The following is a 13,106-nucleotide window of genomic DNA, read 5'->3' on the forward strand; positions in this document are numbered from 1 at the left end:
CATAGACTGACTTTGTTCTGGTTGCCACCTCCACCGGATGGCATAGGCAGCTCCAGGTTTCCTCCATATGTGCAACCCCTGCTGCCACTGCCACCGCCATCATCTTCTCTGCTGTCTCTGTCGCCAAGTGCGTGCCTGGATGTGGGTGCGAATACACTGTCTCCACCACCGGTGCTCTATTACTGTCTCTCACGCGGGTGTGTGCCGTGCCTGTCCATGCCCGCATCATTTCGGACCGTATTCTCCTGTGACAGCACGACACATACCCCAGCAGTTATCCCTTTCCAACAAAGGTGTGGACATCTTCACAGTTAATTTTTTACCAAGAGGGAAGGACTGTTGTAAGCCTATGAAGTTAGTACACCCAATCATAGCACTTACCTCTTGGGCCAGATCTGAACAAGCTGCCTCACATCGGTGCAGATGGCGTAGTACGCATGCCAGGGTCCTCGGCCAGACTAATGTTTAGGTGGCAGATGTATGATCCGTGTTAGACTGTGTGTTAACGTAGAACTCATAAAGAGGACTTCATACGTTTTATTGTTGTTGCTTTTGTGCCATTTTGATATCTTGTGTAAATCATTATACATTTCATTTTGAACTCCTGATGTTTGTAATGCGTGGTAAATCATGCCATCAGATGCAGGCAGTCTAAGAGGGCTACTCAGATTGTCTCCTAAAAGCAGTGGTCCTACTCGTATAACACTTCCATTGGGAAGTTTTACTAGTTGACTTCCTGTCAGTAACTATGGAGTGTGATCCTTGGAAAAGGGCATCACTAATCCAATAGAACAGCTGAGAAGCACTCCATAGCCATGAAATTTGATTAAAAGCTGATTGTAGGAATGATGTCAAAAACCTTTGCAGAAATCTAGAAATATAGAACAAATTTGAGATCCCATGTGAGTAATACTCATTATTTCATGTGAATAAAGAGTCAGTTGTGTTTCACAAGAATGATATATTTTGAATGTGTTCTGGTTATGTATCAATAGATCATTTCCTTCCATGTATTTCATGATGTTGTAACACAGTATATTTTCCAAAATCCTACTACAAATCAGTGTTGATGAGATGGATCAATAATTCAGCGAAATACTTCTGTTTTCAGTTTCAACATTTTGTTGACAGGGAACCAGTGACTTCTTCAAAATTCCTGAAATTGTTTATTAATGATCCTGTCAGCAGTTGCAGTATTTATATTTAGGGAGTAGTTCAGAGTCTTTCAGGTTCATTTTCAAGCCTGGCCTGCTGAGGCTGCACTGACAGTGCCTGATCTTAATAATAAACATCAGAGTGGCAACACATGCTTTATAAATGTTTAGGGAATAAATGCTACAATCCACACATGCCTCTTACCAAGTCGAAATCAAACTTCCATTCCTTTTCCCCTCAATTTTTCCACACAGTTTTTGTGTATGTGCATGAATGTAATAATCTGTCAAAATAGTAGTGAATTAACACCAATCAATAAGGTAAAAAAAAAATTAGGATAGATACCAACCTGGCTGACACCGGTCTGAATTCAGATCATGTAAGTATTTAAATGTCGAACTTATTCTCCTGTATGTCCACTAATGTTGCTTGAAACCACCATCCATTTTGTCTCGGGCTTCCCTTATCTCTTGGAATTCGGCCATGAACTTCTGTGGTGTATCCACCATCCATTCTCCTACTTTTATCTCCAAATCTAAACCATCACCGAACCCCCAATCCTCCAGCCCCTTCCTTCTTCCTCAACATTTCAGTTTCACTTCAGCCTTAATTATAGCTAGCACCTTAATGTATTGCCTGATCCATTTGTTCGTTTCTTGTAGGTTGTTTAGTTATTCTGAACACACGTTCCTCAATCTTTCTATTACTTACCTAGCAACTCCATTTTTCAGTGATATTTGCATTAAAAATCTAGCTTGCTGCCATAAGTTAGAACAGGTAGTACATGTTTGGTTATTTTTGGGTACCAAACACATTGAAACTTGTTTTTACTTCACCAAATGTATCCCAGAACTTTTTTACTCCTCTGATCATCATTAGTGTTCATTCCTTATCTTAATCTGCTTGAAATACAAAAACTCCTACACTTTTACAGTGACCTTGTTTCTAATTTGTACTTTCCCCAGAATTTGTTAGGTTTTCAAAATCACTATTAACTTCTTCTATTCACTGTTAAGTTTATCTGAGCTGTATGCAAACAATGCATCCACAAAAAGAAAGGTCATTCAAAACTGTGCCATCAACACACATTCTTTCCTCATTTTTACAGTTTAAAGATCTGAAATAATGCACAGAAAGTTCTGATTGAAAATGACAAATTATTTAGGAATAAAGGAGGCACAAGTGCTGCATCATTGGTTTGTACAGAAGCTAACCAAAGGACAGAGCTTGGCTAGGTTTCAGAATGCACTTCTTTTTTGTAGCTGTAGGAAAATCATGTGCAAAAGCGGATGGGGAGGGTGCAGTGAGTTACCTTAGGTTTAGGCGAGGAAAGCTCTGGAAGTGAAGGATGTGTTGTTAAGGTTAGCCCCCATCTGCAGAGCTCAGAAAAGCTGGTGGTGGTGGGGAGGATCAAGATGCATGGGTTGTGGAGCAGTTGTTGCAATCTCTCATGTTGTGCCTCTGCGTATTACTGGTTTTTTTGGCAAGAGTTTGGCAGTGGCCATTCATTCTAGTTGACAGTTGGCCTTTTGTGGGGTAGGATAATCCTGTGACAGGACTGGAGTAGGTATGCTAGATGGGTGAATTGGGCAGGCCTTGCATCTAGGTCTTCCACAGAGGTACGATTCCTGTTGCAGGCGATTGAAAGTGGGAGTGATATATGAATGGACTTGGATGTTGTGGAGGTTGGATGGGTGGCAAAACATCATTTTGGGATATGATGGAAGTATCTTGGGTAGGATGTCCCTCATTTCAGGGCATAATGATAGATAATCAAAACACTGATGAAGAAGGACATGGTTCAGTCTTTCCAGTCCGTGGTGACACTGGGTGACAAGGGAGGTGCTTCTTTGTGGTTGGTTCTTGTGATGGATGTTAGGATCAAGTGTGTGAGGATATGGCATGGAAAATCTGGTTGTGAATTAGGTCTGGAAGGCATGGCCTGTCTGTGAAGGCCTTTGTGAGGCCTTCAGAATACTGGGCGAGGGAATTCTTGTCACTGCAGATATGTCTACCATAGGTGGCAAGGCTGTATAGGAGGGATTTTTTGGTGTGGAACTTGTGCAACGGCCCAAGTGGAGGTACTGTTGGTGATTGGTGGGTTTGATGTGGATCAAAGTGTGGATGGAGCCATCTGAGATGAAATTCGCGTCTAGGAAGGTAGCACAATGGGTGGAGGAGGACCACTTGAAGCGGATGGGGGGGAATGTGTTGATGTAGTGAAGGAATGAGAATAATGTGTCCTGGCCTTGGGTCCAGATTATAAAGATGTCGTCAATAAACCTGAACCAGATCAAGGTTTGGGGTTTTGGGGAGGTAGGAATGTTTCCTCTAGGTGGCTCGTGAAGGGATTGGCATAGGGGGGTTGCCGTACAGGTGCCCATGGCTGTGCCATGAGGTTTTGTATATCTTCCCTTCAAAGGTGCAGTAGTTTTGGGTTAGGATGTAGTTGGTTGGATGTACAAGGAATGAAGTGATGGGATTGGAATCTGCTGGGCGTTGAGAGTAGTGTTCAAACACGGCAAGGCCATGGGCCGGAGGGAAATTGGTGTATAGGGAGGTTGCATCAACAGTAAGGAGTAGGGATCCGGGATGTAAGGGTGTGGGGATGATGGAGAGCCAGTGCAGGAAGTGGTTTGTGTCTTCAGTGTGGATGACTAAATTTTGGATAGTTGGTTGGAGGTGTTGATCAATGAGGGCTGTGGTAGACTCTTCTGCAGTGGTGAGAACTTCCTTGCCCAGTATTCTGAAGGCCTTCACAGACAGGCAGTACCCTCCAGACCTAATTCACAACCAGATTTCCCATGCCATATCCTCACACACACCTGATCCTCACTTCCATCCCAAGAACCAACCACAAAGAATCACCTCTCTTGTCACCCAATATCACCCTGGACTGGAACGACAGAACCACATCCTTCATCAGGGCTTTCACTATCTATCTATCATGCCCTGAAGTGAGGGACATCCTACCCAAGATACCTCTGACCTCTCCCAAAGTGGTGTTCCACCACCCACCCAATTTCCACAATATCCTAGTCCATCCTTATGCAGCTCCTACCCCCAATCCCCTGTGACAGGAATCATACCCCTGTGTAAGACCTAGATGGAACACCTGCCCAATCCACCCGCCTCGCATCACATACTCCAGTCCTGTTATAGGCTTAGCTTACCCATCAAAGGCCTGGCCACCTGTGAAAGCAGCGATGTTCTATACCAGTTCTGCTGCAACAACTGCACGGTGTTTTACAGTGGTGTGACAACCAACCATCTGTCAGCTAGAATGAATGGCCCCTGCCAAAGTCTTGCCATAAAGGTGGACCACCTAGTAGTACAACATGCGAGATTTCAATGGCTACTTGACATCCTGTGCCATCTGGATCCTCACCACCACCACCAGCTTTTCTGAGCTGTGTAGATGGGTGCTATCCTTACAGCACATCCTTCACTCCTGTAACCTTCATTGCCTAAACCTAAAGTAACACACTGCTCCCCCACCATCACAACCCAATTGTGTGTGTGTGTGTGTGTGTGTGTGTGTGTGTGTGTGTGTGTGTAAAATTATTAGGTTTGAATGAAGAAGACATTTTAATGCCTAAATGTGACTGTGTTCCACTACTATGAAACAGAATAGTCACAAAATTAGAGATACCATTTATACCCTTCACATAGCATTGGCAAATGTTGTTACTATGAGTGTTATAAATTCATATAATGGAAAGATAGTTGAGTGATTCACAGGTACATAAATAGGATTGAAAACATTTTCAAGCTTTCCGTTGACCAATGAATGCTTCAAATGTGTATTTAATGAATACCTTTACTCTTTTCATTATTTGTATTGCACCCAGGGCCTTACAGTATAATAATTAAATTATAAGGTTTTGTTATTTTGCAGGGTTGATGATGGCTTCACCAGTCCTCCAAATTCAGACTATGCTATACCACTACCAGCACCAACTGGGTTCGATGATGTGTCATGCTTGGATGCAGCACAAAACACTGAAAGTGGGCCCTTCCCTGAGACCGACTTAGGGATGCTTTTTTCAAACGAAAATGAAACATCAGATGATGTGAAAGGTACCGTGATATTTCTGTAACAGTTGTAATAACTAAAAGTCCATTCGTATTGCAACCATGTTGACTTAGTGCAGGGAACGCTGGATAAGCTGCAAACTCAGCTACGAAAATATCATGTACTATTCCATTATATACAGCATTTTTTTCATCATCATGTGCATTATTAAACCCTGTGACCAATATAACATAAAACACACAGAATTACATACATGGGCCAGTGCTATAAAAGTGTCTTAAAAATTAGTAATTTATAATGTCTGTTTTACTTTTTCAAATGTTAATAAGGTAGCATACCTGAAAGTAATTAATAACACTGTTTTATATCATTTGTAGTTATACCCCTTTCTTAATTGTGAAGTCATCTCTGGAAAAGTAATTAGATTCATCAGAGCCAGGGATTTGTAGGTCAGGATGAATTATAATCTGAAAACTGGACTTCATAATCTCATAGTAATGCAGTGTGGTGTAGCCACACAGAGTTTGTAGGAAACTTTGCAGTGCCAAAAGACATGCTAGCATGTAAATCCTGTATAGTCACATATTATTGGGTAGATTAGAAGATAATCACCTCCCACCAATATAATGTTATGTAACATCACGTATGCGTATTCTGCGTGCTGTAACAACAGAAACTCCATGTAGAAATATCAGCAATGTAGGAAAAGACAGCTTGCTACTTACTACCATAAAGAAAATGCGTCAAATTGCAGACAGGCTCATTCTTGGGGTTTGTGGGACGATTGGGAGTGCAAGAGGAAATGGCATGGGAGATTTGTTTGTGGGCTAGGTCTGGGGGACAATGCCTGTCTCCCATGCCATTTCCCCCCTTACACCCCTAATCCCCCCACCAACCCCAAGAATGCACTGCAAACGAGTGTCCCCTTCATCAGCCAGTACCACCCTGGACTGGAACAACTGAACCACATCCTTCGCCAGGGCTTTGGTTACATATCATCGTGCCCTGAAATGAAAGACATCCTCCCCAAGATATTTCTCACCCCTTCTAAAGTGGTTTTCCGTCACCCATCCAACCTCTACAACATCCTGCTCCATCCCTATGCCACTCCCAATCCGAACCCCTTGCCACAATAATCATATCTATGTGGAAGACCCAGGTGCAAAACCTGCCCAACCCACCCACTCAGCACTTCCTGTTCCAGTCCAGTCACAGGTTTATCTTACCCCATTAGGAGCTGTGCCACTTGTGAAAGCAGCCTGTCGTTTACCATCTTTGCTGCAATCATGTCACAAACATTTTATATTGGTATGACTACCAATCAGCTGCCCACCAGGATGAACAGCCCCTGCCAAACTGTGACCACTAGCAAAATAGACCACCCTGTTTCCAGAATGAGATTTTCACTCTGCAGCGGAGTGTGCGCTGATATGAAACTTCCTGGCAGATTAAAACTGTGTGCCCGACCGAGACTCGAACTCGGGACCTTTGCCTTTCGCGGGCAAGTGCTCTACCAACTGAGCTACCGAAGCACGACTCGCGCCCGGTACTCACAGCTTTACTTCTGCCAGTACCTCGTCTCCTACCTTCCAAACTTTACAGAAGCTCTCCTGCGAACCTTGCAGAACTAGCACTCCTGAAAGAAAGGATATTGCGGAGACATGGCTTAGCCACAGCCTGGGGGTACAACACAGCAGCTGAACATAACACACTTGATTTCAATAGCTGCTTCATTACCAGAGTCATCTGGATCTCTCCCTCCACCAACATCTTTTCTGAACCGTGCAGATGAAAATTATCCTTACAACATATTCTCCGCTCCCGTAATTATCCTAGCTTCAACTTACAGCAACAAACTGTCCACACACCCTCCACCCAACAGTTTCCACCCTCTGTCCTATCATCTCCTCCACTTTCTCATCTCCCATCTTGTTTATCTGCAGCCCTCTTCCAACACATCCGTCTGTCTTTCCCCACTCCTCTCCCCCCACCCCCACCCCCCCTGCCCCACTACCTCCTGAAGCTGCACAAGTTGGCAGTCCAGTCCCTGAACACTCCACCAGACAGCATTCGTCTCTCACCCCACCCACACACTACTATCCCTTCCCCTTCCCCTTCCTTGTCCCCCTCCAGATTGCTGCTTACATCCCACATGATGCTGAATTCAAGCCCAAGATGCTGAAGTTGGCAGTTTTGTGTGTGTTTACTGACAAAGCCTGTGGCCAAAAGCTATCTGTGACTACCTTTTAGTTGTGTCTGTCTGCAACTTGACATGTCATCTTTACGGTAAGTAGCAATCTGTCTTTCCTGCATTGTTAACCATATACATGAAATGATTTTTAAAAATCGAAATATTTACGTGGCTAGACACAACATTATAAATGATAATATTATGTGAAAGACAGAAAACACACACACACACACACACACACACACACACACACACACTCACACACTGCTTGATATACAGGGTGATTCAAAAAGAATACCACAACTTTAGGAATTTAAAACTCTGCAACGACAAAAGGCAGAGCTAAGCACTATCTGTCGGCGAATTGAGGGAGCTATAAAGTTTCATTTAGTTGTACATTTGTTCGCTTGAGGCGCTGTTGACTAGGCGTCAGCGTCAGTTGATGCTAAGATGGCGACCGTTCAACAGAAAACTTTTTGTGTTATTGAGTACGGCAGAAGTGAATCGACGACAGTTGTTCAGCGTGCATTTCGAACGAAGTATGGTGTTAAACCTCCTGATAGGTGGTGTATTAAATGTTGGTATAAACAGTTTACAGAGAATGGGTGTTTGTGCAAAGGGAAAAGTTCTGGACGGCCGAGAACGAGTGATGAAAATGTAGCACGCATCCAGCAAGCATTTGTTCGCAGCCCAGGAAAATCGACTCGCAGAGCTAGCAGAGAGCTGCAAATTCCACAATCAACTGTATGGAGAGTCCTACGAAAAAGGTTAGTTATGAAACCTTATCCCGAGGTGATGGATCGGCCGCCAGGCAGCCCGTGACAGAGCACTTCATCACTGGCCTCCAAGAAGCCCTGATCTTACCCCCCTGCGATTTTTTCTTATGGGGGTATGTGAAGGATATGGTGTTTCGGCCACCTCTCCCAGCCACCATTGATGATTTGAAACGAGAAATAACAGCAGCTATCCAAACTGTTATGCCTGATATGCTACAGAGAGTGTGGAACGAGTTGGAGTATCGGGTTGATATTGCTCGAGTGTCTGGAGGGGGCCATATTGAACAACTCTGAACTTGTTTTTGAGTGGAAAAAAAACCTTTTTAAATACTCTTTGTAATGATGTATAACAGAAGGTTATATTATGTTTCTTTCATTAAATACACATTTTTAAAGTTGTGGTATTCTTTTTGAATCACCCTGTATATTGATTGTTTTTTAATGTTTCATGGGCCTAATAATTGACCTGCATATTCATTTCCAAAATGGCCAAAATGTTACAGAAAATAATGTAATCCATATAGATAACGACTTATTACAGTGTATGAGTGTGTTGAAGTGTCTCAAACTACTTGCTTAGGGAATGTTGTCCTAATCATTTCATCTCATCTTCATTGAAGCGGAAGTTACCAAAGAGGCATCAAATAGAAAGACTTCATCAAGTGGCTGAGTAACCCCACAGGGGTCACCTGTCTTATACTAGCATACTATCATTTCATTATTTTAAGGAGACATACCCAAATATACACTGAATGTGTATAAAATAAAACAACTTTATATGTGTAAGCAGTGTGAGGAACTGCGTCTCAAGCTCAGGCCCATATTATGCATTCAAATTTAACTTTAATCAAAGTGCTAAATGAAGAATGTGATAATCAAAACCAATTGCCTATAAATGGTTAAAAGAGATTTTGATAGCCAGAGTATATATTACATCCTGAAAATGTGAAATCTCTCATATTTATAGTGTATGACTTTTATTGAGTAGATACATTGGTAATGTGGTCATTGGAAAGGTAAAGGAAGAGTAAACCTGGAGCTCACACTTAAAAAATAACATAAAAAAGACATGACAGCCTACATAATATCTAAAGTTAATCTTTTGAACCTTATTACGAAACACATAAGCAGGCAGTTTATTTATTTTTATAAAAATATTTAAAAGTTTAAATTTAGACATTGTTTTTGCATTTTGTATGATGTTATGAATCAGCTCTAGGTTTACTTTCATTCACTATTTCAATGATCACATTATCAAAGTACCTCCTGTAGTGAAATCAAGAATGGAAACCCCAGGCTGGAATATAAACAATGTAAGGAACTGATAGATAGCTACGTAACGTAAAGATGACACGTTAAGTTGCAGACAGGCATAGCCAAGACACTTAAACATTAACTTTCAGCCACAGTCTTTGTAAGAAAAAGAAACAAAAAACACACACAGTCATTCATGCAAGCAGGCACACCTTACACACACATGACTGCCATCTCCAGCAGCTCAGACCAGAATGTAACTGTCAAGTAGAATGGAAGCAGCAATCTGCATGTGGCAGATAACGGGAAAGGATTGCAGTTGAAAGTTGGGGTAGAGAAGAGCTGTCACAGTGTTAAACTGTGGGGCAGAAAGTGTGTGTGTGGGGGGGGGGGGGGGGGCAGAATGAAAAGAGAGAGGACCAGGGAAAGATGAGCAGAGGGCAGCACACAAATAAGATGGGAGAAGAAAATAGGGAGGAGATGTCGGGACAGGGGGGAGTGAAAACTATAAGTGGAGTGTGTGGAGACAGTATGTTACCATAGGTTTATAACACTACAGGCTAGTTGTAAATTAGCAATACACTGATAATGTTACTCATGTGAAAGGATACTTATTTGACTGTGGTCAGGCATAATGAAAAGGTAATATACTATTTATGTTTCTCTAAAGATTTCTATAGAAAGGAAGCAGTAGCAGAACAAACGGGAATTGAACCAAGGTTCTATTAGTAATCATGTTAACTGTAATTAATGTAACAGGAAATGGTCACCAGCCTAATTAGGCAAAGTTGTACCAAGTATTAATAATTTTCATAAAGAAAGTTAACTATTAGGATTGGCAACTATTAGGATTGGCTTTACTTGATACTGAAATTCTGTTTTGCTGATCGGTTAAAGACAGTACACACTTCAGCAAGTAATGTACCAGTGATTTGACATGAACTACACAGGAGGAATACTATTGTGTGTTTAGGCAACAACTGGCTCTCGGTAACACTTCCTATCTGTACATTGCAGTAGGAAATTAATGATGATTATAGGTAAATTATTACTAATGGTGGAGTCTGCTAACTTGAGCAAGGGGTTCTTTTGCCAGTTTAATTATAGGAAATTACCACCATTGAAATAGTTATGAAGTTATTGTATTTTTTGTACTGATTATTATTTGTCTTCTCAAGGAACATTCACTTCCTAGTACTATACAGCTCAGATGGGACATGTGATACCTGAATCTAGTGTAGTTTGAATACTTGTAGCTATTTGCTTGCTATAGTACACACAGGTTATAAGAATAAAAGTTGTACTTCTTGAGTACTCCTACTGTAATATGAAATTTAAATCTTGGTCAACTATTAGCATGGGGATCCAGAAACTAGGCTGCACATTTTATTCACAACACAATATTAGAAACAGTGTTAACTATATAACACATGAAATAATGAACACTGTTATCTCAATAAGAAAAATCTTTAAATGGAATACTTTATATCATCTCGTAGTAATTGTACTTTGATGAAACTTTAACAAATCTTTAAAGAAAATTACATGAAGTATTTTAAAACTTATGTTCCCCAAATAATTATGTACTTTACAACACCACAAAGTTTATTAACCTTTGTTTTAAGTTCAGTAAAACAGGAGACTTGTAATTATCATAGTACTTGGGACAGGACCCTCTCTAGGTAAAGGGCTAAGGATAAAACATGGTGGCTCAGTACAAAGTTTGCAGAATACATAATTATTATTGAAAAAGAAACCACGTTAATGGCCAGGCAATTACACAATACTCAACTGATAATTTGAGATGAAGGTGGCGACAGTGTCGATCTCCTGTGTTGTTTAAAAAAGGTGGCAAAAGTATCCATGGCTCTTCCTGTGCAAGATGCTCTGAAAATTCTTTGTGAGTGTCAGATTTTCATAATAAAGAGCTAACCAAAGTATAGCATGGATAATAAGTCAAATTACTTCCACATCTGAAGCCAGATAACATAATCTTGCTGTTCTTCTTGCCTCTTTCAATTCACTAGATGTGCGCAGTTTGCCTGCTAGCCACTGACTGACTCGTGCCACACAGGAGCCTTGCAGTTCAACTGCCAGTTCCATTTTATCTATTTCCACCTTGCCAGTTGCATTGCGGAAGGACTTCCCTCCAAGTTTTACATGATTACAAACCTACTTACCCTATGCTTGAACCAGTATTACAAGTAAAGTTTTAACATTTTCTATCTTTTTCAGTGTACTACTTTTGACATAACATCTATAAATCAATTACAGTTACATAAATAATGAATAAAACATTTACATGGATGTTAAATCGGAGAGCATGGTTATACAGTAGACAAATTAAGTAAAAACAGACAATGAAGTTTGATAGGGCCATTATAGTTGATATCAGTAATAGTGTTACAGGTTGAGGCTGGTATAATTTCAGGAGCAGAGAATATGTTGTAAGGGTAACTTCCATCTGTGCAGTTCAAAAATCTTGTGGTGGAGGGAAGGATCAGAATGACTTGGGTAGTGAAGCAGCCATTGAAATCAAGCATGCTATGTCCAGCTGCATGTTGTGCCACAGGGTGGCCTACTTTGCTCTTGGCCACAGTTTGCCAGTGGCTGTTGATCTTAGCGGGCAGCTGGTTGGTAGTCATACCAATGTAAAAAGCTGTGCAATGATTGCAGCAAAGCTGGTATATGATATGGCTGCTTTCACAAGTGGCACGGCCTCTGATAGGATAGGATAAGCCTGTAACAGGACTAGAATAGGAAGTACTGTGTGGATGGATTGGGCATGTCTTGCACCTGAGTCGTCTACAGGGATATGATCGTAGTACCAAGGGATTGGGATTAGAAGTGGCATAGGAATGGACTAAGATGATATGGAGATTGAGTGGCTGATGCAACAGCACTAGGATTGGTGGGAAGGATCTTAGGGTAGGATGTCGATCGTGTCAGGGTCTGATGATAGGTAATGATAGCCCTGGCAAAGGATCTACATCTACATCTACATCCATACTCCGCAAGCCACCTGACGGTGTGTGGCGGATGAGTACCTCTATCGGTTCTCCCTTCTATTCCAGTCTCGTATTGTTCGTGGAAAGAAGGATTGTCGGTATGCTTCTATGTGGGCTCTAATCTCTCTGATTTTATCGTCATGGTCTCTTCACGAGATATACGTAGGAGGGAGCAATATACTGCTTGACTCTTCGGTGAAGGTATGTTCTCGAAACTTTAACAAAAGCCCGTACCGAGCTACTGAGCGTCTCTCATGCAGAGTCTTCCACTGGAGTTTATCTATCATCTCTGTAACACTTTCGCGATTACTAAATGATCCTGTAACGAAACGCACTGCTCTGTGTTGGATCTTCTCTATCTCTTCTATCAACCCTATCTGGTACGGATCTCACACTGCTGAGCAGTATTGAAGCAGTGGGCGAACAAGCGTACTGTAACCTACTTCCTTTGTTTTCAGATTGCATTTCCTTAGGATTCTTCCAATGAATCTCAGTCTGGCATCTGCTTTACCAAGGATCAACTTTATATGATCATTCCATTTTAAATCACTCCTAATGCGTACTCCCAGATAATTTATGGAATTAACTGCTTCCAGTTGCTGACCTGCTATTTTGTAACTAAATGATAAGGGATCTATCTTTCTATGTATTCGCAGCACATTACACTTGTCTACATTGAGATTCAA

General features: G+C 41.5%; 1 protein-coding gene across 4 annotated transcripts in view; it reads left to right on the top strand.

Annotated features, from left to right (window-relative positions):
* Positions 1-13,106, top strand: part of LOC124619395 — a 199,687-nt gene that overhangs the window by 60,939 nt on the left and 125,642 nt on the right. For all 4 annotated transcript variants that reach the window (XM_047145747.1, XM_047145748.1, XM_047145750.1 and 1 more), the window contains one exon: positions 5,054-5,235. In XM_047145747.1, coding sequence (XP_047001703.1) covers positions 5,054-5,235 — 182 coding nt within the window. The remainder of the gene's footprint in view (positions 1-5,053; positions 5,236-13,106) is intronic.

The sequence above is a fragment of the Schistocerca americana genome, chromosome 6 (assembly GCF_021461395.2).
Source record: "Schistocerca americana isolate TAMUIC-IGC-003095 chromosome 6, iqSchAmer2.1, whole genome shotgun sequence".
Taxonomy (NCBI): Eukaryota; Metazoa; Arthropoda; class Insecta; order Orthoptera; family Acrididae; genus Schistocerca; species Schistocerca americana.